Source organism: Culex quinquefasciatus, chromosome 1, assembly GCF_015732765.1.
Source record: "Culex quinquefasciatus strain JHB chromosome 1, VPISU_Cqui_1.0_pri_paternal, whole genome shotgun sequence".
In the NCBI taxonomy this organism is placed as follows: Eukaryota; Metazoa; Arthropoda; class Insecta; order Diptera; family Culicidae; genus Culex; species Culex quinquefasciatus.
The window spans coordinates 58,645,555-58,672,048 of NC_051861.1; the positions used below are offsets into that span (position 1 = coordinate 58,645,555).

Genomic DNA, 26,494 nt, shown 5'->3' on the forward strand with positions numbered 1-26,494 from the left:
AACGCCGAAGCCACTCTACTGCGACACTTCACAAGGTAAGGTCAGGCCCTACATACCACCACAACACCGCCAACTGGTGCTCCAGCACATCCATGGCCTGGCGCATCCGGGTATACGATTGACTCGGCGGATGGTTACGGACCGCTTCGTGTGGACCCACATCAACAAGGACGTCAAACACTACGTCCAATCCTGTGTGCAGTGTTAGCGATCCAAGATCCATCGGCATACCAAGGCCCCGCTGGAAAAGTTTGCTCCCCCTAACAGCCGGTTCCGCCACATCCACATCGATCTTGTTGGACCGTTGCCGCCGTGCAATGGTAATTGGTATCTGCTAACAGCTATTGATCGATATACCCGTTGGCTCGAAGTAATGCCGTTACCCGACATGACAGCGGAAACTGTGGCACGTGCGCTGTGCGAAATGTGGATTTGTCGGTTTGGAGTTCCGGAAACCATCGCTACGGACCCTGGCAGGCAGTTTGAGTCAGAACTCCTTCTGGAGCACTCCAGGATCATCGGTTGCAAGCACATCAGGACGACAGCTTACCACCCACAGTCGAACGGCATCATCGAGCGCTTCCACCGGCATCTGAAATCGTCCATAATGGCGGTGGATTCCAAGCACTGGTGCGACCAGCTCCCGTTGATCATGCTTGGTTTGCGGGCCGTGCTCCGAGAGGACTTTGGATGCTCTGTGGCGGAGTTGGTATACGGACAAACTCTACGGTTGCCTGGCGAGTTTCTTGAGCAGCAAACCAACAACGAAGACCGGACGGAGTTCGCTAAGCAGCTCCGGAATGCGATGGGTAAGCTGAAACCGGTTGATCCAGATCACCACGCCAAGCCAGCTGTTTTCGTCAACCGCCGGCTCGAGAAGTGCTCTCACGTCTTCGTGAGAATTTATGCAGTGAAGAGACCGTTGGTGCAGCCTTACGAGGGACCGTTCAAGGTGGTTGCTCGTGACAAGAAGCACATGGACATCGAAATTAACGGGAAAACACAACGAATTTCCATCGATCGTGTCAAACCGGCCTACACCTGCGACCCAGCCATTGATGAACATCCCAGAAGCGACAGAAAAACTGTAGTTACACCATCTGGGCATAGAGTAAGATTTCTGGTGTAACCGGGGGGGACTATGTGGAGGTGCAATCAATCGCATTGATGCACCCCCCGTTAAATAGCACACGCATACACTCACACCGGCGAAGAAAGAAAAACCACATGAATAAAACACACTGTTTTCTAACCTTGAACGAGACGGTTAGTTTTATTCACGAGTCCCGAATCGGTCCCCACAGTATTGTAAAGGTATTTCAAATAAAAATATTATAAATAAAGGTGATTCATAAAAAAAATCCAATTTAAATGATGTTTAACGTTCTTAAAAGTATGCTGATACATTTGAAAATGATACACCCAAAGTTAAAGAACGAGGGGATAGTCTTCCCGAAAAGAAACGTGAGGAAAGAACTATTTTGCGAGAGTATATTCCTCTCGCGTGTTCATTCGTTTATTGCATGAGTTCATCCTATTAAGTTGCATATATGGAGAAATGACCGCAACTTTGTCACCGAACCATGGTGGCCCGGTTCAATTTGCCGAAGGTCTTGGGTTCGAGTCTCGGTACCGGCATTCTTTTTTTTTTTTGATAGATGAACTTTTTTGGGAAATGAACCCATGAGTAAAGTACTCTCGGTAATTTTGGGATTTATCCTCTCCGACTGCACACAGCAACATTTCACTACCGAACCGTGGTCTTTATTCTCTCGTATGCCGATGCCCAGTTCTGGGTGTATGCATGTGGTATTCGAACTTCGTTCTAAAATCATTTTAATATTGGATTTGTGTTGAATCCTATTCAGTTGGAATCATGCATCCTCGAAAATTCTACGAAAAATGCCACGCTGCCTGGGCCTTTCTTGTTCTGGTTTATTTTGTTTCTCTTTCTTTGAATTTCCTGATATTTTTGCCTGCAGTTCAAACATATTGATGCAGCAGCAGCTCGTTTTCAACATGCGTTATAGCTCAGTTGGTAAACGGGTAGCTAAAATGGTGTCTGCACCTTACCTGGCATGAGTTCGATTCCAGTACAGTCAAACCTCTTTTTACACGAATTTTGGTTCTAGCGTAAAAAAATTCGCGTAAAAAAGTTTCGCGCTATTTTGATTTTTTCGCGTAAAAATAGTTAGCGCTATTTTGAATTGCTCGCGTAAAAAGACTCATCTTTCCGCAGCCGGCTGTCTAAGATTGAACCATTTCATGATTAATCAAACAACAGATAAACGGGAAATATCACATCCGCAGCAAACGACTGCTTGCCTTGAGAATAATATATAATGCCTTTCAGCTAGTGCGTCCATCCCGGGAATTCCCGGGACAAAAATCCCGGGATTTTTTCCAAACCGGGAATTCCCGAATCCCGGGATTTTTAATATTTTGTCCCGGGAATTCCCGAAATTTAAAACATATCAAATTTTGGTCAAGAAATTCAGATTTGGTTGTGGAAATAGATCAACCAAGGGGTAGGACAGTGAGTCACATTGAGCCACATTGAAATTTTTTGAGTAAGATTGAGTAACGAGAGTTACTCAATTTTCATAAAAGACGCAACGAAATTTTGACACTGACATTTGTCATTGATGACAGATGTGATAAAACAAAAACATAAGACAAAGCGAAAGATTGGATTTGAACTGAAAAATTAAGTGAGTTGGACTTATTTGTAATATGTTTGCCTCGGATTACACTCGTGGTAAAAGTGAAATGTTTAGTTTGCATCCGTTCCGACCGAGCCAGCTTCTGGTCATCAACGACATCCTGCCTGGCCTCGGCCGCTTTGTCCTGATTCCTACCGGTGATCAAATCAATCTGCTTGTTACCGACCAAAATGACAAATCACTGCCAGCCCACTCTAATCGTTTAGCGAGCGAAACTCCCTGGACATTCCGGTAGCATGCGTATCCGGCGCGGTGGGTCAGCAGAAAATCTGTCAAGACCTAGCAACTTGATCCTGGTTCTGAAGCTGATGTGTGTTACATCGGTGAAGATCTCTTCGTCTCATAACCAATCTCACTAGACTACCGGGCAAAATCCGCCTGTTGAAGAAGGACCGCGACCAGAGGAGATACCGGTGCGGGTATCAAGCCAACATTTACCATGCGCAGCGGGAGTCGTTCTAGAAGGATTAGGTGACGATTGCGTTCGAGATCCGGTTGTTCAACTCTACTACGATGTGGCCAATTATAAGGACCAAGCAGCTGGGCAACTTTTCGGACCTTTCCGCTTTTTCTGCTGGCTAGCATGTGCACCAAATTGACAACGAGCAGGAGTTTGATGTTATGTGATAGTGGCATGTCCCTGACGATAATTATATTTTTCAGTATTTGTTTTTCTTTCCCCGTTCGAAATCCCTCCCCCCCCTAACCACGTCAGCGAGTCCTGCCTAAGATTATGCACTATATCCCACTGGAGTTAAACTGAACCGAGAACTGAACCATCTCAATTCTGATGCCGAGCTCCTGTGGTCTAATGGTTACAGGTTTCGCTTTACGAGCGGAAGATCGTGGTTTCAAACCCACATGGCTTGGCACATCCTTTCCCCTGTACTCTTCACATGTATAAGGACCAACTGTTCTCTGTATAATTGCCCTACAGAGCTCCACGGCCCGATCGCAAAAAGTGCTTTGAAGGGACGAGTTTTCCAGAAACCAGAACTTAAGGGCTAGCTGGGTATAAGTAAACGTAAAATGTGCACTTCGGTTCTAGCGATACATTTGGACAGTACAGAGTGGAAAGGCAGAGCCAAAGAGGATTGAAAAACATTCAAACCTCTTCGGCGGCGAAGTTACGGCAGTGGATCGCTCGACACACTCGCTCAACAATAGCGTGTGTGCGTGTCCCATCTGCCTAATAACAGAAGAAGCCTTTGTGATTCTATAAATAGAATTGCAAGTCCGCAATAGATCTAATTCCTGGTCGCAGTGGATAGTGGCATCGAACAAAAAAATCTCAATTCTGATACTAAGGTGTCGTTGAAATAAAAAAAAAATAGCAGAGCGTTACATTTCGGCATTGATGGTCGGGCTGATCTCACCGATGGGATGATAAAGCAGTGAGTCTCAACTACCTTGGCCATCCGCAGATTCTGGGTAATAACGTTCAGTTGGCCGACGATAATAGCTACGCCGCTGCTAATAAGTGCCCAGCGGAGCAAGTCGGAGTCAAACCATTGTTTTGACCGAATTTAGTTCACGGTTTTGAGGTGGGCCTGATTGTTGGAACATGTTTCGTTCATTAGGGATGCCGATGCGAGAGCACACCTGGTCGCTGTATAAAAGAGTTGGCCAAGCACGGTGTCGTTAGTTTTGGACGAATTCGGCATGCTTCTGGGCCGCTTCAGGTCAATCGTTCCGTAACTGAGGCGATCCTGTTGCAAGGTCATTTCGTTCTTTTTACCTCTTTCCCTCTTGTTGGGGTTCAACGTGAAGCAGGGGGTGCAAGTGGGAAGATCGGAAATCATAAGTTATGGCCAAGTAGAGGATATCGATTAGGTCACAGCGAATGTGAATTTAATGTGGGTGCAAAACATCGGTTAACCCGTCGGGTCAAATCGATTTCGACTAGGTTGATTCTGTCCCCAATCCCAGTTAGGGTTTAACTAGTAAAGGACAATACAGGTTGGGTTTGCTCAGCAGGCACAACTAGACGTTGAGCATTCTAAGGTTCATGGAAATTCGCCTAAGCTGGGAAAGTGCTCTACCCAGTGGGATTTGTTCGAAGAAACTTTGAGGTTAGTACCGAATGGCGTTGAAGCCGCCGTCGGATAGTCTTTTACAAGAGCAAAACCTTGGACCAGGAAGCTACAGCAGGAAGTCTCAGCGGTTCGTGACATGCTAGGTCAAGCTAGCACGAGATGAAAACCTTCGCGTTGTCGGAATATGTAAACGGTGAACGCTCCTTGAGCATCTTCCGCAATGTAATCCGCGCCAGTTTACCACTCCGGAACATTTCTGAAACGACTCCAAAATGTTATCTTTATCTTATTTATTTTTGCCTACATTTTTTAACCAAACTATTTGTTTGTACATAAACACATCTGTCAAAAACAACAACCGTTCAAATATTCCGTAACCAGGCCGAAAATTTATGTTGATGAAAATTGAGTAGCTTTGAGTAACATTGAGTCATTCTGAAAAAAATGAGTCACTCAATTACTCACTGTCCTACCCCTTGCGCCCGCAGTAATATCTAGTATGTAAGAAAATTGTAAGCAGTCTACATAAGCTTTACGAGTAAACAATAAATATTACTGGGCAACCAAGGGCACATTTTGGAATTTGTTATTATGCCAAGTAACACCAAAACATGGTATTCCCGTGTTATTTACCCTTGCTCGGGGTGCGCACATTTGTGACGTCCGAGAAGAAACAGCCATCGATTAGGATGTGGTCGATTTGCGTTGTAGTACGTTGGTCAGGTGATGTCCAGGTGGCTTTATAGATGTCCTTGAGTCCTCCAATTCCTCATATTGGAAATATTAGAAATTGTGAGAATAACGATGATACGAGCGATTGTTCCTCGTGCCCTGTATGGTCGTCTTCCTCCACTAAATAAGATTTGTCATTCGTTCGACCAATAAAAAAGTAAGTAATAATAAATATATGTATTGATTACAGATTGATGAGATAAAAACAACGGAAAATAAGACCTTTCTTATCGCTGCTTTGTATTTGGAGGATAGATTTCAAATTTATCAAATTCCTAATGAAAAAATAGAGATCAACAATAGTACAATTAAATCCATACAAAAGATTCGCCGCCCAGGAAGAACCACAAGAACTCTTTTACTGCAACATTCATCCAATTTGTATTTGATCACTGGTTATATGGATTCGGATTCAGGAAAAATTGCGTAAGTTTTATTCTATGTTCCCACTTTATAAAATAACTTTTTTTGATTATTCTACAGGGTTTACAGGTGGCTCAATTATCATTTCTCAGTAGAGGATGTGAAAGATGTGCCACGTCACACGGAATTGATAGTACACGGCAGCAAACAGTTGGTGATTTTGGTTTTAGACTTTACCAATCATCCAGAACGATCGACTAATCACATATATGTGTTGAATGACCAACGAAAAATTGTGAAAACTCAAGAAATGTATTTTCTCTTTCCACGCATGCCGCACTATGTCGTCAACGATGATTTGTATATCCTACGTTGCCTGGCTATTGGTAAGATATCCAAAAAATTAAAATAATTATTGTAATTTAATTTTTACGTGTTCCATTTTTTATTTCAGATAAATGTTTCCTTTATAAATGGAACGGTGAAAATCTCTTCCTAAGAGTCAGTAAAATTGGTCTAAATCCAAAACATATCGAGCTTATTGATAACAAGGACAGCATCATTGCTTTGTCATTCAAAAATGAACTGTTCTTTTACCGTAGTCAACCGCTCCTGAAGGTGGCATCAGCATACGCAGTGGTTTCCGAACATGGTCCTCCAATAGCCAATCACATTTTTCTTGGCCCTACTACAAAGCAATTCTATCTGTACAAAGAGTCCCAAAACGGAAATTTGTACATTTTCCTTATCGGCGATGAGTACGAAAATGTGTTGGAGGTATTTCAACTAAAGCTGAGTAAACATCAACGAATGAGTCCAAGTGAAGGTATGAAAAAACTGCCACGTTTTGTGTTGTTGTTTGTATCCAATTAAATTTCTTTTTTCAGGAGACCAAGAAAATTTCAATGCACTTAAAACAAGCCTTTTGAACATTAAAACGATTGTGAATATAAGAAAGGGTTGGATTGATTTAATGAAATATCAAATGACTAAGGTTGTTCGTGCTTGTAAAAGTCATTCTAGATCTTCGTTGTCAACGAACACGGTTTTTATAGCCGAGTCAAATGCGGTGACAAAAATGTCCATGGAAGGGATATCGAAAGATCATACATCACTATCAGCATTGTATAAATGGAACAGTTTAAAAAGTATGTTAAGCAACATATATACAAGATCAAAGGACCTCTTCTATCTGAATAGACCCAACGCTGTGCACACCGATATGAAAGTTCAGGGAAATCTGCATACAAAAAATGTTGAAATTAAAAGTATTACGGTCAATCCCAGCATCAGCAGGAAACGATCTAAAAGAAAGGTACAGTCGGTTCGCAGTCTCACTGGAGTAACAATCAACGCAAATGATGTTATACATTCGAGTAGCTCGTTCAAAGGTAATTTATTTATCAAGATATATATGTCTCAAAGCGAATGATTTCAGTGAAAACTGAAAATTTCACAACATGGTTTGGTATTGTTGTGCCCTTCCACATACTAGACTTGATTTCATGGTATTTTACCATCTATTGGGCAACCAAGGGCACATTTTGGTCTCTGTTATTAACCCAAGTAATACCAAAATTTGGTATTCCCTTGTTATTTATCCCTGCTCGTGTTTGAAACGTTCTCTAGCCATTCCAGGTTCAAACGCCTTCGAAACGGCGTTGAAGATGCGACATCAACGGTCGATGGGTTGGTTGTAACCATAGAGCGTACGGTGGAAAGGAATCGTACTCCCCTGTTTGAAAAATGTCGCACGTCGTACGAGTTGTCGCACGGTTTTGATTTTACCGTTTCGATATCGATTGGTCGAAAGGACGACAAACGGACGACAAACACTTGACATGCTCGACATAGTTTTTTCGATCGATTTTCCTTCAATTCGACGTCGATTCCCTGTTTGAAAAATGTCGCACGTCGTACGAGTTGTCGCACGGTTGTGATTTTACCGTTTCGATATCGATTGGTCGAAAGGACGACAAACGTGCGACAAACACTCAACATGCCCGACATTGTTTTTCCATCGATTTACCTCAATTCGACGTCGATTATCGTCGACGCAAACAGTTTGACAGTTCTCTTCAGTTGATCTTGTTCGGACTTGATTGCAACCGAGTCGAACCAGTTGTTATTGCTTTTAGGCTTTTGGAGGATTTTGGACAGTTAATAGGTAAGTTGTTTACTAGGTTCAATTACTTTTTCTGCCGAAAAGTTCCGGCCGGAGTGGGCGAGCGACCGAATCAAAGTGTCTTGTATTCCAGATTTCGGTCTTCGTGGCGATGGAGGAGGAGGACGGGAAATATTATTTACTCGGCGGGCCATTCCGGAAGACGGGACAGGCAGGAACCAGTTTGCGATCGTGGAAGCGGTTGATGTTTGGTGTATTACCGTTCGCGGGAGGTTGCGACGCATGCCTAATGGAACTGGTGAGTCATGTTTTAGAAACGATGGAGGTGTGCCGGAAGTGCGATTGGACAATCGAAAATAAAAATAGGATGAATGGAACATAACAAATCCTCAACTTTTCAATCCAATAATTCAAAACTGAAAATTAAAAAAATCTAAAATACTAAAACTTAAAAAAAAACTTAAACGCTGAAATTGTAAAGTTGTAAAATTCTAGCATTCCAGAACTTGAAAATGCAAGAATTTGAAAATTCTAAATTTATTTAATTTCTTGATATTGTGCAAATTGTTAGTATTCTTTCCAATTTCAATTCGGTTTTATTGGTGAATTGGGTACTAAAACCCTATGTAAATTTTTATGTACAACGGTAAAAAACACGATTAAAAACCATTTCTGATCACTTTTTTTTATTTTTATGCAAAAAAAGTTATTGACAAGACAACATTTTTTCGATGGATCAACTATGGTCCCCTTGGAACGAGCTGTCAAGTAGGACCTTTTCTGTCAAGAAGAACCGCGAGGTTAATTTTTCAAAATTGATTTTAAAATCCATTTTAAACTCTTTGTGGTCGTACAAAGGGTTATTTTACTCAGAAAAATAAGCTTTATCGTTGTAAAGAATAATATCAGCAATCTAAGCTTCATTTTAGGACCCAATAATCAAGATACAATGAGTTATTTTGAAGTGCATAACGGAGTTTTGGAGTTCCTTACAGCTGTGTGTTGCATCATAATCCATTTAGGAACAATTATTTCTTTAACTAAGGCACTAGCAAGAGTATTGTTAGTATTCTTAAATTCTAGAATTTATTGATTCTTCAAATTCTCAAAAAACAATTAAATTCAAAAATAAGAAAATTGTTTAATTGACAAAAAATTTAAACACTAACATTCCTTAATTCTTAAATACTAAAATTCTTTAATTTATAAATAATAAAAATCTAACATTATAAAGTTCTTAAATACCCAAAACGTTGGACGCACGAGTTGGAATTATGAATTCTAATATTCTAAAAATTATGAGTTCTTAAATTCCAAAATTGTAAATTCTATAAATTCTAAAATTAAAATAATTTATATTTTTGAATTCTGAAATTCCAAAAATTCTATTTTTTTATTCTACGCATTTGAAAAATTCATAAGTTTCTTAAATTTTTTTTTATTTTTTTAGATGTTAAATTTAAAAATAATTCAAAAAAAAATTAAGAAAATATTTTTATCACAAATTTCAAAAAAAAAATGCAAATTCAATGTTTTTTTAAGTTTTAAAAATGTTGTTTTTATATTAAAAAGAGTAAAACAAATTTGAAAAAAAAATTAAACAAATTCTTGAATTTTCAAAAAGTACAAAAAAACTCAAATCTATAAACTTTTGAAAATTACAAGGTCAAAATTTAAAACAAATTCTATTAAAAAATAGGAGTTATACAAATATTACGAATTGAAATAAATGATTTTGGTATTGAGGCACCCTAGAATTAAAAAAAATTATGATTCAAGAAAATTTAGTTTTTAAGAATTTCGAATTTCGGAACTTAATTTTATTAGAATTTTAGCAGCTTAGAATTTTAGCAGCTTAAAATTTTAGCAGTTTAGCATTTTAGAATTTTTAAACTTTTGAATTTTTGAATTTTTGAATTTTTGAATTTTTGAATTTTTGAATTTTTGAATTTTTGAATTTTTGAATTTTTGAATTTTTGAATTTTTGAATTTTTGAATTTTTGAATTTTTGAATTTTTGAATTTTTGAATTTTTGAATTTTTGAATTTTTGAATTTTTGAATTTTTGAATTTTGAATTTTTGAATTTTTGAATTTTGAATTTTGAATTTTGAATTTTGAATTTTTGAATTTTGAATTTTTGAATTTTGAATTTTGAATTTTTGAATTTTTGAATTTTGAATTTTGAATTTTTGAATTTTGAATTTTGAATTTTGAATTTTGAATTTTTGAATTTTGAATTTTTGAATTTTGAATTTTGAATTTTGAATTTTTGAATTTTTGAATTTTGAATTTTGAATTTTTGAATTTTTGAATTTTGAATTTTTGAATTTTTGAATTTTGAATTTTGAATTTTGAATTTTTGAATTTTGAATTTTGAATTTTGAATTTTGAATTTTTGAATTTTGAATTTTGAATTTGAATTTTGAATTTTGAATTTTTGAATTTTTGAACTTTTGAATTTTGAACCCTGAATTTTGAATTTTGAACCCTTGAACTTTGAATTTTTGAATTTTGAATTTTGAATTTTTGAATTTTGAATCCTTGAATTTTTGAATTTTTGAATTTTGAATTTTGAATTTTGAATTTTGAATTTTGAATTTTGAATTTTGAATTTTTGAATTTTGAATTTTGAATTTTGAATTTTTGAATTTTGAATTTTGAATTTTTGAATTTTGAATTTTGAATTTTTGAATTTTGAATTTTGAATTTTTGAATTTTTGAATTTTGAATTTTGAATTTTGAATTTTGAATTTTGAATTTTGAATTTTTGAATTTTTGAATTTTTGAATTTTGAATTTTGAATTTTGAATTTTGAATTTTGAATTTTTGAATTTTGAATTTTGAATTTTGAATTTTGAATTTTGAATTTTGAATTTTGAATTTTGAATTTTGAATTTTGAATTTTTGAATTTTGAATTTTGAATTTGAATTTTGAATTTTGAATTTTGAATTTTGAATTTTGAATTTTGAATTTTGAATTTTGAATTTTGAATTTTTGAATTTTGAATTTTTGAATTTTTGAATTTTGAATTTTGAATTTTGAACCCTTGAATTTTGAACTTTTGAATTTTGAATTTTGAATCCTTGAATTTTGAATTTTGAATTTTGAACTGAATTTTGAATTGAACTTTGAATTTTGAATTTTTGAATTTTGAATTTTGAATTTTGAATTTTGAATTTTGAATTTTTGAATTTTGAATTTTGAATTTTGAATTTTTGAACCTTTGAACCCTGAATTTTGAATTTTGAATTTTGAATTTTGAATTTTGAACCTTGAATTTTTGAATTTTTGAATTTTGAATTTTTGAACTTTTGAATTTTTGAATTTTGAATTTTGAATTTTTGAACTTTTGAATTTTGAATTTTGAATTTTGAATTTTGAATTTTTGAATTTTGAATTTTGAATTTTGAATTTTGAATTTTGAATTTTGAATTTTGAATTTTTGAATTTTGAATTTTGAATTTTGAATTTTTGAATTTTGAATTTTTGAATTTTTGAATTTTTGAATTTTTGAATTTTTGAATTTTTGAATTTTTGAATTTTTGAATTTTTGAATTTTTGAATTTTTGAATTTTTGAATTTTTGAATTTTTGAATTTTTGAATTTTTGAATTTTTGAATTTTTGAACAGCTCCCTCCGTGTACGCACGAGAGCATGCAGCTAGTGCTCAGTGCTCCATCGTTTTTTCGATTTTTTTCGCCGTAATTGAGTGTGGTTACACGCGAGTTTGCTTCTCCAGCATGCCAAAGGCCGGCCGTGGCCGTGGCAGTTCGAGTGCGGCCTCGAAAAACCCGCGAAGTTCGTCTACCGGCCGTGTGCAAAAAGGTAAACAAACCAACGCCGTGTCGGCCGCCATCGCGCAGGGGAGCGTCAGCGCTGAAGGCATCGACAAAAAGTTACTACATCCCGGATATGTCGCAAGATCACCAGTGCGAACCCGTTCCGGTACTTCCGGTGCCACGACCAGTGGAACATCAACATCCGCCAACATCCCCATCAGGAACGAGTTCCAGATGCTGAGCGACGATGAAGAAAATAACAACTCTGACGGTAGCAGCACTACCGACGACGACGACGACGATGATGGTCGTGCACGGAAAAAAGTGCCGACGTCAAAAAAGAACAACTCTCCAGCGGAACGTAGACCACCTCCAATTTTTGTTTTGGACACGTTAGCGGACGATGTTGACGAGTTGCTGGAAGGCCTCGGATATTGTCTGAAAATCGGTAAGTCGGCAGTGCAAGTGATCACACTGACCAAAAGAATTTCGACCTGGTGTTTGAAGAATTGAAGCGTAGCAACTTCAACTTCTACACATTCAACCCCGAGAAGCCTCCTGTTAAGGTCGTCTTGCAGGGTTATCAAGACCGTCCGATCTCCGACCTGAAGGGTCACCTTTCGGACGCCGGAATAAAACCGCGGGAGATTAAAGTGCTATCGCGCAAGACAACGGTAACAGGTACACACACACTGAACCTGTTGTACTTCGACCGCGGCACCGTCAAGATCCAAGACCTGCGGCGGACTAAAACGTTGGACGGTTTTTGGGTAAACTGGCGGTTTTACACCAAGAACCCGACGGACGTAGCGCAATGCCACCGTTGCCAGAAATTCGGCCACGGCTCGCGGAACTGCAACCTCCGGCCCCGCTGCGTGAAGTGTGGTGAGTCACACCTCTCGGAGGCGTGCGCACTGCCGCGAAAGGCGGACTTGGGGGACAAGGCAGAACAAACCAAGCCGCGCGTAAAGTGCGCGAACTGTGACGGCAACCATACCGGCAATTACCGCGGATGCGTCGCGCGCAAGGCCTACCTCGAGGAGCAGGAAAAGAGGAAGAAGAAAGCGTCCCACCCTCCTCAGCGAAGTACGAGCGCAGCCGTTCCTGCAGCTGGACAGCGTACGGTTCCAGCGGAAAACTCAGCGTTCCCTCCTGGTTGGGGCGTTCGTTTGCCAGCGTGGTCGCTGCCGGTAGCGGCAGTACGGCCCAGCAAGAAGTCACCGGGAAGATCTCTTCACCCTGCCGGAGTTCTTTGCTCTCGCGGGGAGATGATGACGCGGTTTCGGAGCTGCCGGAACAAGGCAGAACAATTCCTGGCCCTTGGGGAACTGATGATCAAACACATCTACAAAGGATAAATTAACTGTGATCTAGATATAAGCTTTCTCTTCCTCTATCCCTTTCCTTTGCAATTTCTGTAAGTTTTTTATAGTTTTTCTTACTCTTGCTAGTGCCTTAGTTAAAGAAATAATTGTTCCTAAATGGATTATGATGCAACACACAGCTGTAAGAAACTCCAAAACTCTGTTATGCACTTCAAAATAACTCATTGTATCTTGATTATTCACCAATAAAACCGAATTGAATTTTTGAATTTTTGAATTTTTGAATTTTTGAATTTTTGAATTTTTGAATTTTTGAATTTTTGAATTTTTGAATTTTTGAATTTTTGAATTTTTGAATTTTTGAATTTTTGAATTTTTGAATTTTTGAATTTTTGAATTTTTGAATTTTGAATTTTGAATTTTGAATTTTTGAATTTTTGAATTTTTGAATTTTTGAATTTTTGAATTTTTGAATTTTTGAATTTTTGAATTTTTGAATTTTTGAATTTTTGAATTTTTGAATTTTTGAATTTTTGAATTTTTGAATTTTTGAATTTTTGAATTTTTGAATTTTTGAATTTTTGAATTTTAGAATTTTAGAATTTTAGAATTTTGAGAATTTTTGAATTTTTGAATTTTGAATTTTAGAACTTTAGAATTTTAGAACTCCAGAATTTTAGAATTTTGAATTTTGAACCTTTGAATCCTTGAATCCCTTGAATTTTTGAATTTTGAATTTTGAATTTTGAATTTTGAAAAAATTTTGAATTTTGAATTTTGAATTTTGAACCTTTGATTTTTGATTTTTGAATTTTGAATTTTGAACCTTTGAACGTTTGAATTTTGAATTTTTGAATTTTTGAATTTTGAATTTTGAATTTTGAATTTTGAATTTTGAATTTTGAATTTTTGAACCTTGAATTTTGAATCCCTTGAATTTTGAATTTTTGAATTTTGAATTTTGAATTTTGAACTTTTGAATTTTGAATTTTTGAATTTTGAATTTTGAATTTTGAATTTTGAATTTTGAATTTTGAATTTTGAACTTTTGAATTTTGAATTTTGAACCTTGAATTTTTGAATTTTGAATTTTGAATTTTTGAATTTTGAATTTTTGAATTTTGAACTTTTGAATTTTTGAATTTTGAATTTTTGAATTTTGAATTTTGAATTTTGAATTTTGAATTTTGAATTTTGAATTTTGAATTTTGAATTTTGAATTTTTGAATTTTGAATTTTGAATTTTAGAATTTGAATTTTAATTTAGAATTTTAGAATTTTAGAATTTTGAATTTTAGAATTTTAGAATTTTAAATTTTAGAATTTTAGAATAGAATTTTAGAATTTTAGAATTTTAGAATTTTAGAATTTTAGAATTTTAGAATTTTAGAATTTTAGAATTTTAGAATTTTAGAATTTTAGAATTTTAAATTTTAGAATTTTAAATTTTAGAATTTTAGAATTTTAGAATTTTAGAATTTTAGAATTTAGAATTTTAGAATTTTAGAATTTTAGAATTTTAAATTAGAATTTTAGAATTTTAGAATTTTAGAATTTTAGAATTTTAGAATTTTAGAATTTTAGAATTTTAAATTTTAAATTTAGAATTTTAGAATTTTAGAATTTTAAATTTTAGAATTTTAGAATTTTAGAATTTTAGAATTTTAGAATTTTAGAATTTTAGAATTTTAAATTTAGAATTTTAAATTTTAAATTTAGAATTTTAGAATTTTAGAATTTTAGAATTTTGAATTTTTGAATTTTTGAATTTTGAATTTTTGAATTTTGAATTTTGAATTTTAGAATTTTAGAATTTTAGAATTTTAGAATTTTAGAATTTTAGAATTTTAGAATTTTAGAATTTTAGAATTTTAGAATTTTAGAATTTTAGAATTTAGAATTTTAGAATTTTAGAATTTTAGAATTTTAGAATTTTAAATTTTAAATTTTAGAATTTTAGAATTTTAAATTTTAGAATTTTAAATTTTAGAATTTTAGAATTTTAGAATTTTAGAATTTTAGTTTTAGAATTTTAGAATTTTAGAATTTTAAATTTTAAATTTTAGAATTTTAGAATTTTAAATTTTAGAATTTTAGAATTTTAGAATTTTAGAATTTTAGAATTTTAGAATTTTAGAATTTTAGAATTTTAGAATTTTAGAATTTTAGAATTTTAGAATTTTAGAATTTTAGAATTTTAGAATTTTAGAATTTTAGAATTTTAGAATTTTAGAATTTTAGAATTTTAGAATTTTAGAATTTTGAATTTTTGAATTTTTGAATTTTTGAATTTTTGAATTTTTGAATTTTTGAATTTTTGAATTTTTGAATTTTGAATTTTAGAATTTTAGAATTTTAGAATTTTAGAATTTTAGAATTTTAGAATTTTAGAATTTTAGAATTTTAAATTTAGAATTTTAAATTTTAGAATTTTAGAATTTTAGAATTTTAGAATTTTAGAATTTTAGAATTTTAGAATTTTAGAATTTTAGAATTTTAGAATTTTAGAATTTTAGAATTTTAGAATTTTAGAATTTTAGAATTTTAGAATTTTAGAATTTTAGAATTTTAGAATTTTAAATTTTAGAATTTTAGAATTTTAAATTTTAGAATTTTAGAATTTTAGAATTTTAAATTTTAGAATTTTAGAATTTTAGAATTTTAGAATTTTAGAATTTTAGAATTTTAGAATTTTAGAATTTTAGAATTTTAGAATTTTAGAATTTTAGAATTTTAGAATTTTAGAATTTTAAATTTTGGAATTTTAAATTTTAGAATTTTAGAATTTTAGAATTTTAGAATTTAGAATTTAGAATTTTAGAATTTTAAATTTAGAATTTTAAATTTTAAATTTTTGAATTTTTGAATTTTTGAATTTTTGAATTTTAGAATTTTAGAATTTTAGAATTTTAGAATTTTAGAATTTTAGAATTTTAGAATTTTAGAATTTTAGAATTTTAGAATTTTAAATTTTTGATTAGATTATTTTTATTACATTTTTTATGTTTTGATATTTGTTAACTTTAAGAATTTTAATATTTTGAAAATTCGTAACATTTGATATTTTCTAAAATTTTAACATTCTGTAATCCTTAAAAATTAAAGTTATATAGTTCCATTGCGTGTGGGGTGTGAGATTGGGTCAAACAAATTTCAGCATTTTTGTTTGACCCAATCTCACCCCTGATGACAGAATGTCACCTCTGATGACGGTTCATAAAATATTTCAAAGAATTTTGAATTCCAAAAAAAATTGAAATCTTGAAATTCAAGCATAAGAACATTAATTTTTTTAGCATTTTTAAATTTCTTAAAATTTTCAAACACGTTTTATGCATTTTAAAATTTTAAGATACATTCATTATTATTTTTTTATAGATGTTTAAACTTTTGAAAAGTCATGCAATTTTTATTTTTTGAGGATTTTTTTTGAAATTTAGTATCTTGAAATTTTCATGTTATTATTATTCAAATCTGAATTTTATTTATAAATGCTTGCCAATTTATGATTGACGCATCTTTTTTTCAGGCAACAAACGTATTCCAATCAGATCCTGCCGTCCACGTGTGGTCCCGCGTTGCATCCGTAGAACCCACGGAAGCAGCCACGTTGTTTCGTACGCATACTCCACAAACCCACATTGTCTCGTACTCCGGTGGCCATCAATTCGACGATCAATTCGTCGGAGATCCAAGATTGTCTTCGCATCCCTGTACAACTTTGATCAGCTCGTCGGGGATCAAAAGTCCACCACCAAAATGCTGCCAGGAGAACACCAATCCAAGCCTTAAGCTGCGGTCAAGGAAAATCAAGGAATTTTGAGAAGAATCTGCGATCCGAAAGTTTAATTGAGTGAAAAAGCTAATATTATTGTGAAATTTTGTGCGTCTGAATAAAAAAAAATAAAAAAACAAAACCACATGTTTTTAACTGCAACATAACCTAAAAATTAGAATTGACAGCACACGACAATGGCACGACATCCTAAATAACAAAACCGTGCGACGTCGGTCGAATGTCGTACGACAATGTCGTACAATTTCGATTATCGATCGCACGACAAATACGACATTTTGGTGCAAAAACGTATGACATTTGCGCGACAGTCGCACGACATTGTCGTGCGACGTCGTACGAATGCACGGACGACAAACGACGGACGTCCGACGGACTTTTCAGTCAGGGCAGTACCATTTTACTACCGAATCACGCTCTTTATCCTCTCCCTGACTGAAAAGTCCGTCGGACGTCCGTCGTCTGTCGTCCGTACAATCGTACGACGTCGTACGACAATGTCGTGCGACATTCGCACGAATGTCATACGTTTTTGCACCAAAATGTCGTATTTGTCGTGCGATCGATCATCGAAATTTTTCGACATTGTCGTACGACATTCGACCGACGTCGCACGGTTTTGTTATTTAGGTTGTCGTGCCTTTGTCGTGTGCTGTTTTTCAGGTTTTTAGGTTATGTTGCAGTTAAAAAATAGATAATTGTTTATTTTTAATTTTTTTTTTATTTTTTATGTATTTGAACTTTTCACCGGAGTAAAAAATCAATTAATTCATTATACTTGTTGTGTCGCGGATCTTCACGTACATCTTGGTGTCGTCTTCCGGTTGGTCTTCTAGTTCTCCTCGTCGCTCGGCAAGAATTCGTCAGTCATCTTCTCGAGCGCCGTTGCGAGTCGCTTCTTCCGATGCAGGCGGGGCAGCATCTTGGCCAAGATGGACTGTTGCTCCTCGTTGCTGCCGCAGATGCTGATCAAAGTTGGACTTGGAAACGGTCCTGGTGCTGCCCACTGTTTTATGTCCGATGGACTGATGGCCACTGAAGTAACGGATAACGTGGGTTTACGCACTTTGCAAGACTTTCTGCAGGATCAGATAGGAATATTTTCGAATGTCTGAAATAAGATAGGGTGATTCCGTTTAACCATTCATATTTAGAGGTTTTTGCTTACAGGAAAATACAAGATTTTAAAATTACAAGGTAAAAAATACCCAATTTTATTCAAGATTAATCGAATAAAAGATTCTAGAAATAAGAATTTTTAAATCATTGAATTTTAGAATGCTGCAGATTTCAAATATTTTAATTATATAAATTTAGAAATATGCAACCATTTAAAAAAAATAATTTGACGATTTTATGATTTCATAATTTATCAATTCAATAAATTAACAATTGACAAATCAAGAATGAAATTAATTAAAAAAATCATAATATATATAGCTACTAATTTTTATTTACTTTATAATTTCTTAATTATACAAAACAAAAATTTTAATATTTGACAATTCAAGAATTGCATAATTTAGGAATTTCATAGTAAACATTATTTTGAATTTCAACAATTTCATAATTTTAAAATTTTATAATTATAAAATTTTATAATTCTATAATTCCACAATTTTAAAATTTTAAAGGGTGTGTTTTTCGTTTTTTTGGCGTGCGTGTGTGCGTGTGAAGGTGCGGCTGGCTTTTGCTGTCTCGATGACAGTTGAGCCAGTCAGATTTGTGATTCCTTTCCGTAGGGTCGTAAGAATTTTCGCGTCCGCCGTCGGTGTGTTTTTCGTTTTTTGGCGTGCGTGTGTGCGTGTGAAGGTGCGGCTGGCTTTTGCTGTCCCGATGACAGTTGAGCCAGTCAGATTTGCGATTCCTTTCCGTAGGGTCGTAGAATTTTCGCGTCCGCCGTCGGTGTGTTTTTCGTTTTTTGGCGTGCGTGTGTGCGTGTGAAGGTGCGGCTGGCTTTTGCTGTCCCGATGACAGTTGAGCCAGTCAGATTTGCGATTCCTTTCCGTAGGGTCGTAGAATTTTCGCGTCCGCCGTCGGTGTGTTTTTCGTTTTTTTGGCGTGCGTGTGTGCGTGTGAAGGTGCGGCTGGCTTTTGCTGTCCCGATGACAGTTGAGCCAGTCAGATTTGCGATTCCTTTCCGTAGGGTCGTAGAATTTTCGCGTCCGCCGTCGGTGTGTTTTTTTGTTTTTCGTTTTTTTTGGCGTGCGTGTGTGCGTGTGAAGGTGCGGCTGGCTTTGGCTGTCTCGATGACAGTTGAGCCAGTCAGATTTGCGATTCCTTTCCGTAGGGTCGTAAGAATTTTCGCGTCCGCCGTCGGTGTGTTTTTCGTTTTTTTGGTGTGCGTGTGTGCGTGTGAAGGTGCGGCTGGCTTTTGCTGTCCCGATGACAGTTGAGCCAGTCAGATTTGCGATTCCTTTCCGTAGGGTCGTAGAATTTTCGCGTCCGCCGTCGGTGTGTTTTTTTGTTTTTCGTTTTTTTTGGCGTGCGTGTGTGCGTGTGAAGGTGCGGCTGGCTTTGGCTGTCTCGATGACAGTTGAGCCAGTCAGATTTGCGATTCCTTTCCGTAGGGTCGTAAGAATTTTCGCGTCCGCCGTCGGTGTGTTTTTTCGTTTTTTTTTTCGTTTTTCTCACGTGCGTGTGAAGGTGCGGCTGGCTTTGGCTGTCCCGATGACAGCTAGCCAGTTTGATTTGACCCTATCAACACCCTATCATACCATTTCAGCTCGATACACATCGAAACTCGTCGTTCGCACCGTTAATCAGTACCTCACTGAACATCAATCATTTAAAACTCGTAAAATCATCTCAAGTTAAAAGTTACATTGTTTAATCCTTCATTCTTTAATTACAAATGATTTTTGTTCTATCTTTCCACAGCCGGCTGTCTAAGACTAGACCATTTCATTTAAAATTTAACAACCGATAAACGGGAAATGTCTCATCCGCAGCATCCGATTGTTTGCCTTGAGAATAATATATAACATCTTTTAACAAACACTATGATTTTGGGTCGCATCATCATCTTCTATGATGAATCCTGACCAAACACCCTATCCTACTAACAAGTTTTCAGGTTCCTGGCGCTCGTGGGGTGTAAGTCAGATTTGCGATTCCTTTCCGTAGGGTCGTAAGAATTTTCGCGTCCGCCGTCGGTGTGTTTTTCGTTTTTTTTGGCGTGCGTGTGTGCGTGTGAAGGTGCGGCTGGCTTTTGCTGTCCCGATGACAGTTGAGCCAGTCAGATTTGCGATTCCTTTCCGTAGGGTCGTAGAATTTTCGCGTCCGCCGTCGGTGTGTTTTTCGTTTTTTTGGCGTGCGTGTGTGCGTGTGAAGGTGCGGCTGGCTTTGGCTGTCTCGATGACAGTTGAGCCAGTCAGATTTGCGATTCCTTTCCGTAGGGTCGTAAGAATTTTCGCGTCCGCCGTCGGTGTGTTTTTTTTCGTTTTCGTTTTTCTCGCGTGCGTGTGAAGGTGCGGCTGGCTTTGGCTGTCCCGATGACAGCTAGCCAGTTTGATTTGACCCTATCAACACCCTATCATACCATTTCAGCTCGATACACATCGAAACTCGTCGTTCGCACCGTTAATCAGTACCTCACTGAACATCAATCATTTAAAACTCGTAAAATCATCTCAAGTTAAAAGTTACATTGTTTAATCCTTCATTCTTTAATTACAAATGATTTTTGTTCTATCTTTCCACAGCCGGCTGTCTAAGACTAGACCATTTCATTTAAAATTTAACAACCGATAAACGGGAAATGTCTCATCCGCAGCATCCGATTGTTTGCCTTGAGAATAATATATAACATCTTTTAACAAACACTATGATTTTGGGTCGCATCATCATCTTCTATGATGAATCCTGACCAAACACCCTATCCTACTAACAAGTTTTCAGGTTCCTGGCGCTCGTGGGGTGTAAGCACAGAGTAAATCAGCTGCCCTAGTAGCAACCTGCGCTAACTAACATTCCCGTCCCTTAAAATCGAGGTCTACAAACTGACATGGCGGGCGCCGTTGGTGGCCAATGACTGTTACCTATTCGCAACTGATCTAGCTTTAGCAATCATGGTGTTTTATCTTTTCAGCGCATTCATACATGCTGTTGATAAGGGAAACACCACTAGATCGTCGAAGCCTATAATCAGTAGTGCTGAAAGGATATTACGGTTCTGTTCAGCAACGGAGGGGCAACCATGGGTGATCTCTCATGCTCATGCTCATGCTCATGCTCATGCAATTCCACAATTTTAAAATTTTAAAATTTTTAAATTACAAAAATTTTAAATTTTAAAAATTTTAAAATAATTAAATTACAAAAATTTTAAATTTTAAAATTACAAAAATTTTAAAGTTTAAATTTTTTTGATTTAATAATTTAATAATTTAATAATTTAATAATTTAATAATTTAATAATTTAATAATTTAATAATTTAATAATTTAATAATTTAATAATTTAATAATTTAATAATTTAATAATTTTATAATTTTATAATTTTATAATTTTATAATTTTATAGTTTTATAATTTTATAATTTTATAATTTTATAATTTTATAATTTTATAATTTTATAATTTTATAATTTTATAATTTTATAATTTTATAATTTTATAATTTTATAATTTTATAATTTTATAATTTTATAATTTTATAATTTTATAATTTTATAATTTTATAATTTTATAATTTTATAATTTTATAATTTTATAATTTTATAATTTTATAATTTTATAATTTTATAATTTTATAATTTTATAATTTTATAATTTTATAATTTTATAATTTTATAATTTTATAATTTTATAATTTTATAATTTTATAATTTTATAATTTTATAATTTTATAATTTTATAATTTTATAATTTTATAATTTTATAATTTTATAATTTTATAATTTTATAATTTTATAATTTTATAATTTTATAATTTTATAATTTTATAATTTTATAATTTTATAATTTTATAATTTTATAATTTTATAATTTTATAATTTTATAATTTTATAATTTTATAATTTTATAATTTTATAATTTTATAATTTTATAATTTTATAATTTTATAATTTTATAATTTTATAATTTTATAATTTTATAATTTTATAATTTTATAATTTTATAATTTTATAATTTTATAATTTTATAATTTTATAATTTTATAATTTTATAATTTTATAATTTTATAATTTTATAATTTTATAATTTTATAATTTTATAATTTTATAATTTTATAATTTTATAATTTTATAATTTTATAATTTTATAATTTTATAATTTTATAATTTTATAATTTTATAATTTTATAATTTTATAATTTTATAATTTTATAATTTTATAATTTTATAATTTTATAATTTTATAATTTTATAATTTTATAATTTTATAATTTTATAATTTTATAATTTTATAATTTTATAATTTTATAATTTTATAATTTTATAATTTTATAATTTTATAATTTTATAATTTTATAATTTTATAATTTTATAATTTTATAATTTTATAATTTTATAATTTTATAATTTTATAATTTTATAATTTTATAATTTTATAATTTTATAATTTTATAATTTTATAATTTTATAATTTTATAATTTTATAATTTTATAATTTTATAATTTTATAATTTTATAATTTTATAATTTTATAATTTTATAATTTTATAATTTTATAATTTTATAATTTTATAATTTTATAATTTTATAATTTTATAATTTTATAATTTTATAATTTTATAATTTTATAATTTTATAATTTTATGATTTTATTATTTAGTAATTGATAAATTTTATAATTCAGAAATTTTGAAAAAAGAAATTTAAAACAGCAGAAGTCTTAAAATTTGAAAACGTGTAAGAAATGTGAATTTTTTTATATTTTTTGTTAATCATAGATTTTTTAAAACTTTATTAATTCCAGAAATTAAAAAAAATATAAATTTTAAAAAACTTAAATTTGATTTTTGTTAATTTTTTTAGATAATTTTTTTGAAATTTTTGAATTTTGTTATTTTTGAATTATATTTTTTGAAGTTTTTTTTTTAATTTTTGAGCTTATGAATTCATAAATATTTTTTTTTAATTCTGAATGTTTGATTTTTTTATTATTTCAAAAACATTACTCACCATTGATAATAACTTCTTACGAAGTTCCGTTTCCTTTTTCATGTTCCCTTGGCCGGAACTTGGAATTTAATCCTTTTTCTCTTTTGGGAATGCACGGCAACCTCCCTTGGAAAATAAAACATCCGCTTCCTCGACCGCAGATTTGGTTCCTTCCCATCCCGTCTTCCGGCATGGCCGCCGGGTTATCTTTCCCATCCTCCTTCGCCTCCACCACCACGATAACCGAAATCAGGAAACCTGGAACAAATGACACTATGATTTGGCCGCACGCCCACTCACGCTGAATCTTTCCAGCAGAAAAAATAACACAAATCACCTATCAACCGGCCAAAATCCTTGCGAAGCTCAACAGCAATCATGTTCAAACAAGTCCAACTGAATAGAACTGTCAAACTCTTGCGTCGACGAAAATCGTGACGTCAAATTGAAGGAAAATCGATAGAAAAAACAATGTCGGGCATGTCGAGTGTTTGTCGTACGTTTGTCGTCTTTTCGACCAATCGATATCGAAACGGTAAAATCAAAACCGTGCGACAACTCGTACGACGTGCGACATTTTTCAAACAGGGCTCGTATGCCGATGCCCAGTTCTGGGTGCATACACCGTTCCACCAGGGTAGACGGCGCAGGGCGTACAGCAGGGATGCCAGATACACAGATTTGTCTGTGTTTCACAGACATTTGAGCTCGTGTCAGACATTTTTTGAGGTACACAGACTTTTTAAAAACTTCATTAAATTGTTATTTTGTTAAAATATCAATCGAAACTTATTTCGTTAGTCTTCAAATGCTTAAAAACACAATTTTTGATAGATTTCTATGACTGTAAATTGATTTATTTGAATTTTAGACAAAGACACAGACATACACAGACTTTTTCACAGACATTTTTAAAAATCATGTGGCATCCCTGGCGTACAGAGCTCACTTTAAAGCTCACTTGTTTTTGACTATGCTGACGAAGAGAGTTTTGAGGGCGTGGATATTCTCGAAGTCAGCAGTTTTGCGTCGAAGAAACCCCAACATCGTAAATGCTTTGGCTGTAGTAGCGGCGACGTGGTCCGAGAAGTTTAGTTTCCGGTCAATCAGCAGGCCGAGATCCCTGAGTTTGAGTGCAAGCTTCGTCGGAGGATGACAGGATCAATCCTGCGCATCCTCTGGTGAAAAAAAAGTGGAAAAAAGAAGAAAATCCGACGAGTTGGTCGGGCGTCGGAGCCAGTTTGAGTGTGAGCTTCGTCGGAGGACGACAGGATCAATCCTGCGCATCCTCTGGTGAAAAAAAGTGGGAAAAAGAAGATAATCCGACGAGTTGGTCGGGCGTCGGAGCCAGTTTGAGTGCAAGCTTCGTCGGAGGATGACAGGATCAATCCTGCGCATCCTCTGGTGAAAAAAAAGTGGAAAAAAGAAGAAAATCCGACGAGTTGGTCGAGCGTCGGGACCAGTTTGAGTGCGAGCTTCATCGGAGGATGACAGGATCAATCCTGCGCATCCTTTGGTGAAAAAAAAGTGGAAAAAAAGAAAATCCAACGAGTTGGTCGGGCGTCGGGACCAGTTTGAGTGCGAGCTTCGTCGGAGGATGGAAAAAATAAATAAATGATGTGTTATACAAATGCCATTTATTAACCATTATATACGCGCAGATCCATGTTTTGCCTGATGGGATTGGAAGTTTAAAGATAGTTTGAGGTTTGGTCACCGACACCGACGTAACACTCGCTGATAAAATGTTGTCCACCATTGAAGTACCCCACGGGTAAGTCCGGTGAGGTGTGCTGTCATATTTGACATATTGTTTAAGTTTCTTTCAAACTGGCACCACTGTTCGAACAGCTGATTTTGAAGTCGAGAACTGTCAGTGAAATTTTATTTGTTTGGTGTGTTTTGGTCGCTATGAGTTTCATTTTTACAAATACTTTATGTTTTTGGACTGACTGGTTATTTTGACTATTAAAGCAAGAAAACTCGATTTTGTTTTGTGCGAGAATGAAAACATTTGCGATATTAATATCAGCGCTGTTGCGTGTTGCCACTCCCGAAGGACGGGGTTCGATCGGACGGCTTGCGCAAACATGCGGTCTTGGGCCCCAAGCTTGAGTCGGACCTGCTTCTTTAGCGCCAGGATGTCGACCTTGTTTGTAGCCAGTCTTTGCTCTTGTCTGGTGCAGCGTCGTTTCAGCAGTTTCTGGCTTGCATGAGAAGTCTCCAGCTTATCTTCCGCGATCTTAAGTGCTCCTTCCGTTTTTCTCAACTTTTGCTCGCTTGCCTCACGTTGTCGTCGCTCCATTAGATAAAGCTGACGGAAATCGACTGTAAATAATGTTATTAATAGGTTGGTTGTTTATTAATCTGTTTTTTTTTTAAATATCGACGCCAACATTTCAAAAAGCATCATGTACAAACCATACGTTTTGAGAAAAGCGCATTAGAATGTTGAGCATCCATTTTCAATTCCCATTTTAATATAGAAGCAAAATAAGATGTTCTAATGATAACAAACGATGGAAAACGTTGCTTTTATTGATACTTGATTATCCAAATTCAATAAAACATTAGTTCCGTAATTTTATTTGAGAAAAACAAACATAACTTCTTTTGAAATCACCAACGTCTATATCACCCTGCTGTCATTGAGGGGAGCGGTTTGTTATGATTCGTTTTTCTTCGCCGAATGTAAATGGCGCTTTGTTCATGTTGCTTTTTTTTCGTCACGAGGTTCATGTAGTCTTTTGTTTGACAGATTGACAGGGCTTTAAAAACAGGGACTGCTGATGGCAGAGATTTTATTTATGTTACTTTATTTAAAATCATGATTTAACAGACTTTACTGAAGTAACTTTTGCTCATTTTTGGTGGAGAGGTAGCTTATTAGGAGTACTTTCAGAATATGCAATAACCCAGAAAGTGTCAAAATGTACATGATGCCTTTTGAAATGTTACCGTCGATATATAAACTTACTCTGTTCGTCGTCAGCTCCTGCATTTCCGGTAGCAGAGTTCTCAAGCTTTTCTATTGCTGGATGGTTCTGCAAGGCTCGATGGACTTCTGTTTCAAAACCATCTAGGAACTCTACGCCGTGTGCTTCCAGCTCCGGGACCTTGAGTGTGGGAACAGCTGTTTTGAGCAAGCTGAAAATAATAAACAACACTCAGAATTATGAAGCTAAAAAAAGTTGGAAAAGTCTTACCCTTTCGATGGTCGGGAAGGATCACGAAAACAGGCAGTGTCGAAATGCACGCTACATAGCAAGTTCCTGTGAGTAGCATTTTCTCTTCCGCAAAATGCTTTCCAGATACCTAACCTAAAAAAAAAGAAATTTTTCATCGCATTCTATCGATTTTGAAGCAATAATTTCTACTCACGTCGGCTCGTCCACAGGAAACGCGTGAAACGAGATGAAGTTTCCGTCACGACTTCTGCAACCGGGAAAGAAACAGGTTCTTCCCATTGCGAACGGAATCAATAAAAATAATCTGCATCATGCTTCAA

General features: G+C 34.2%; 3 protein-coding genes across 3 annotated transcripts; 2 read left to right on the top strand and 1 right to left on the bottom strand.

Moving 5' to 3' along the window:
- The first annotated feature begins 388 nt into the window (after nt 1-388).
- On the top strand, nt 389-1,129 carry LOC119769758. The gene has a single exon (XM_038263316.1). It carries the CDS (start codon nt 389-391, stop codon nt 1,127-1,129), a length of 741 nt encoding a protein of 246 aa, XP_038119244.1.
- A 7,001-nt stretch (nt 1,130-8,130) lies between these two features.
- Nucleotides 8,131-17,002, top strand: LOC119769761. Its single transcript, XM_038263327.1, has 2 exons — nt 8,131-8,277; nt 16,615-17,002. Exons 1-2 carry the CDS (start codon nt 8,131-8,133, stop codon nt 16,906-16,908), a joined length of 441 nt encoding a protein of 146 aa, XP_038119255.1. The 3' UTR covers nt 16,909-17,002.
- Nucleotides 17,003-17,713: 711 nt separating this feature from the next.
- LOC119769763 lies at nt 17,714-26,494 on the bottom strand. Its single transcript, XM_038263335.1, has 5 exons — nt 26,368-26,494; nt 26,193-26,306; nt 25,964-26,133; nt 24,940-25,314; nt 17,714-17,916 (listed from the first exon to the last, which is right to left on the bottom strand). Exons 1-5 carry the CDS (start codon nt 26,451-26,453, stop codon nt 17,714-17,716), a joined length of 948 nt encoding a protein of 315 aa, XP_038119263.1. The 5' UTR covers nt 26,454-26,494.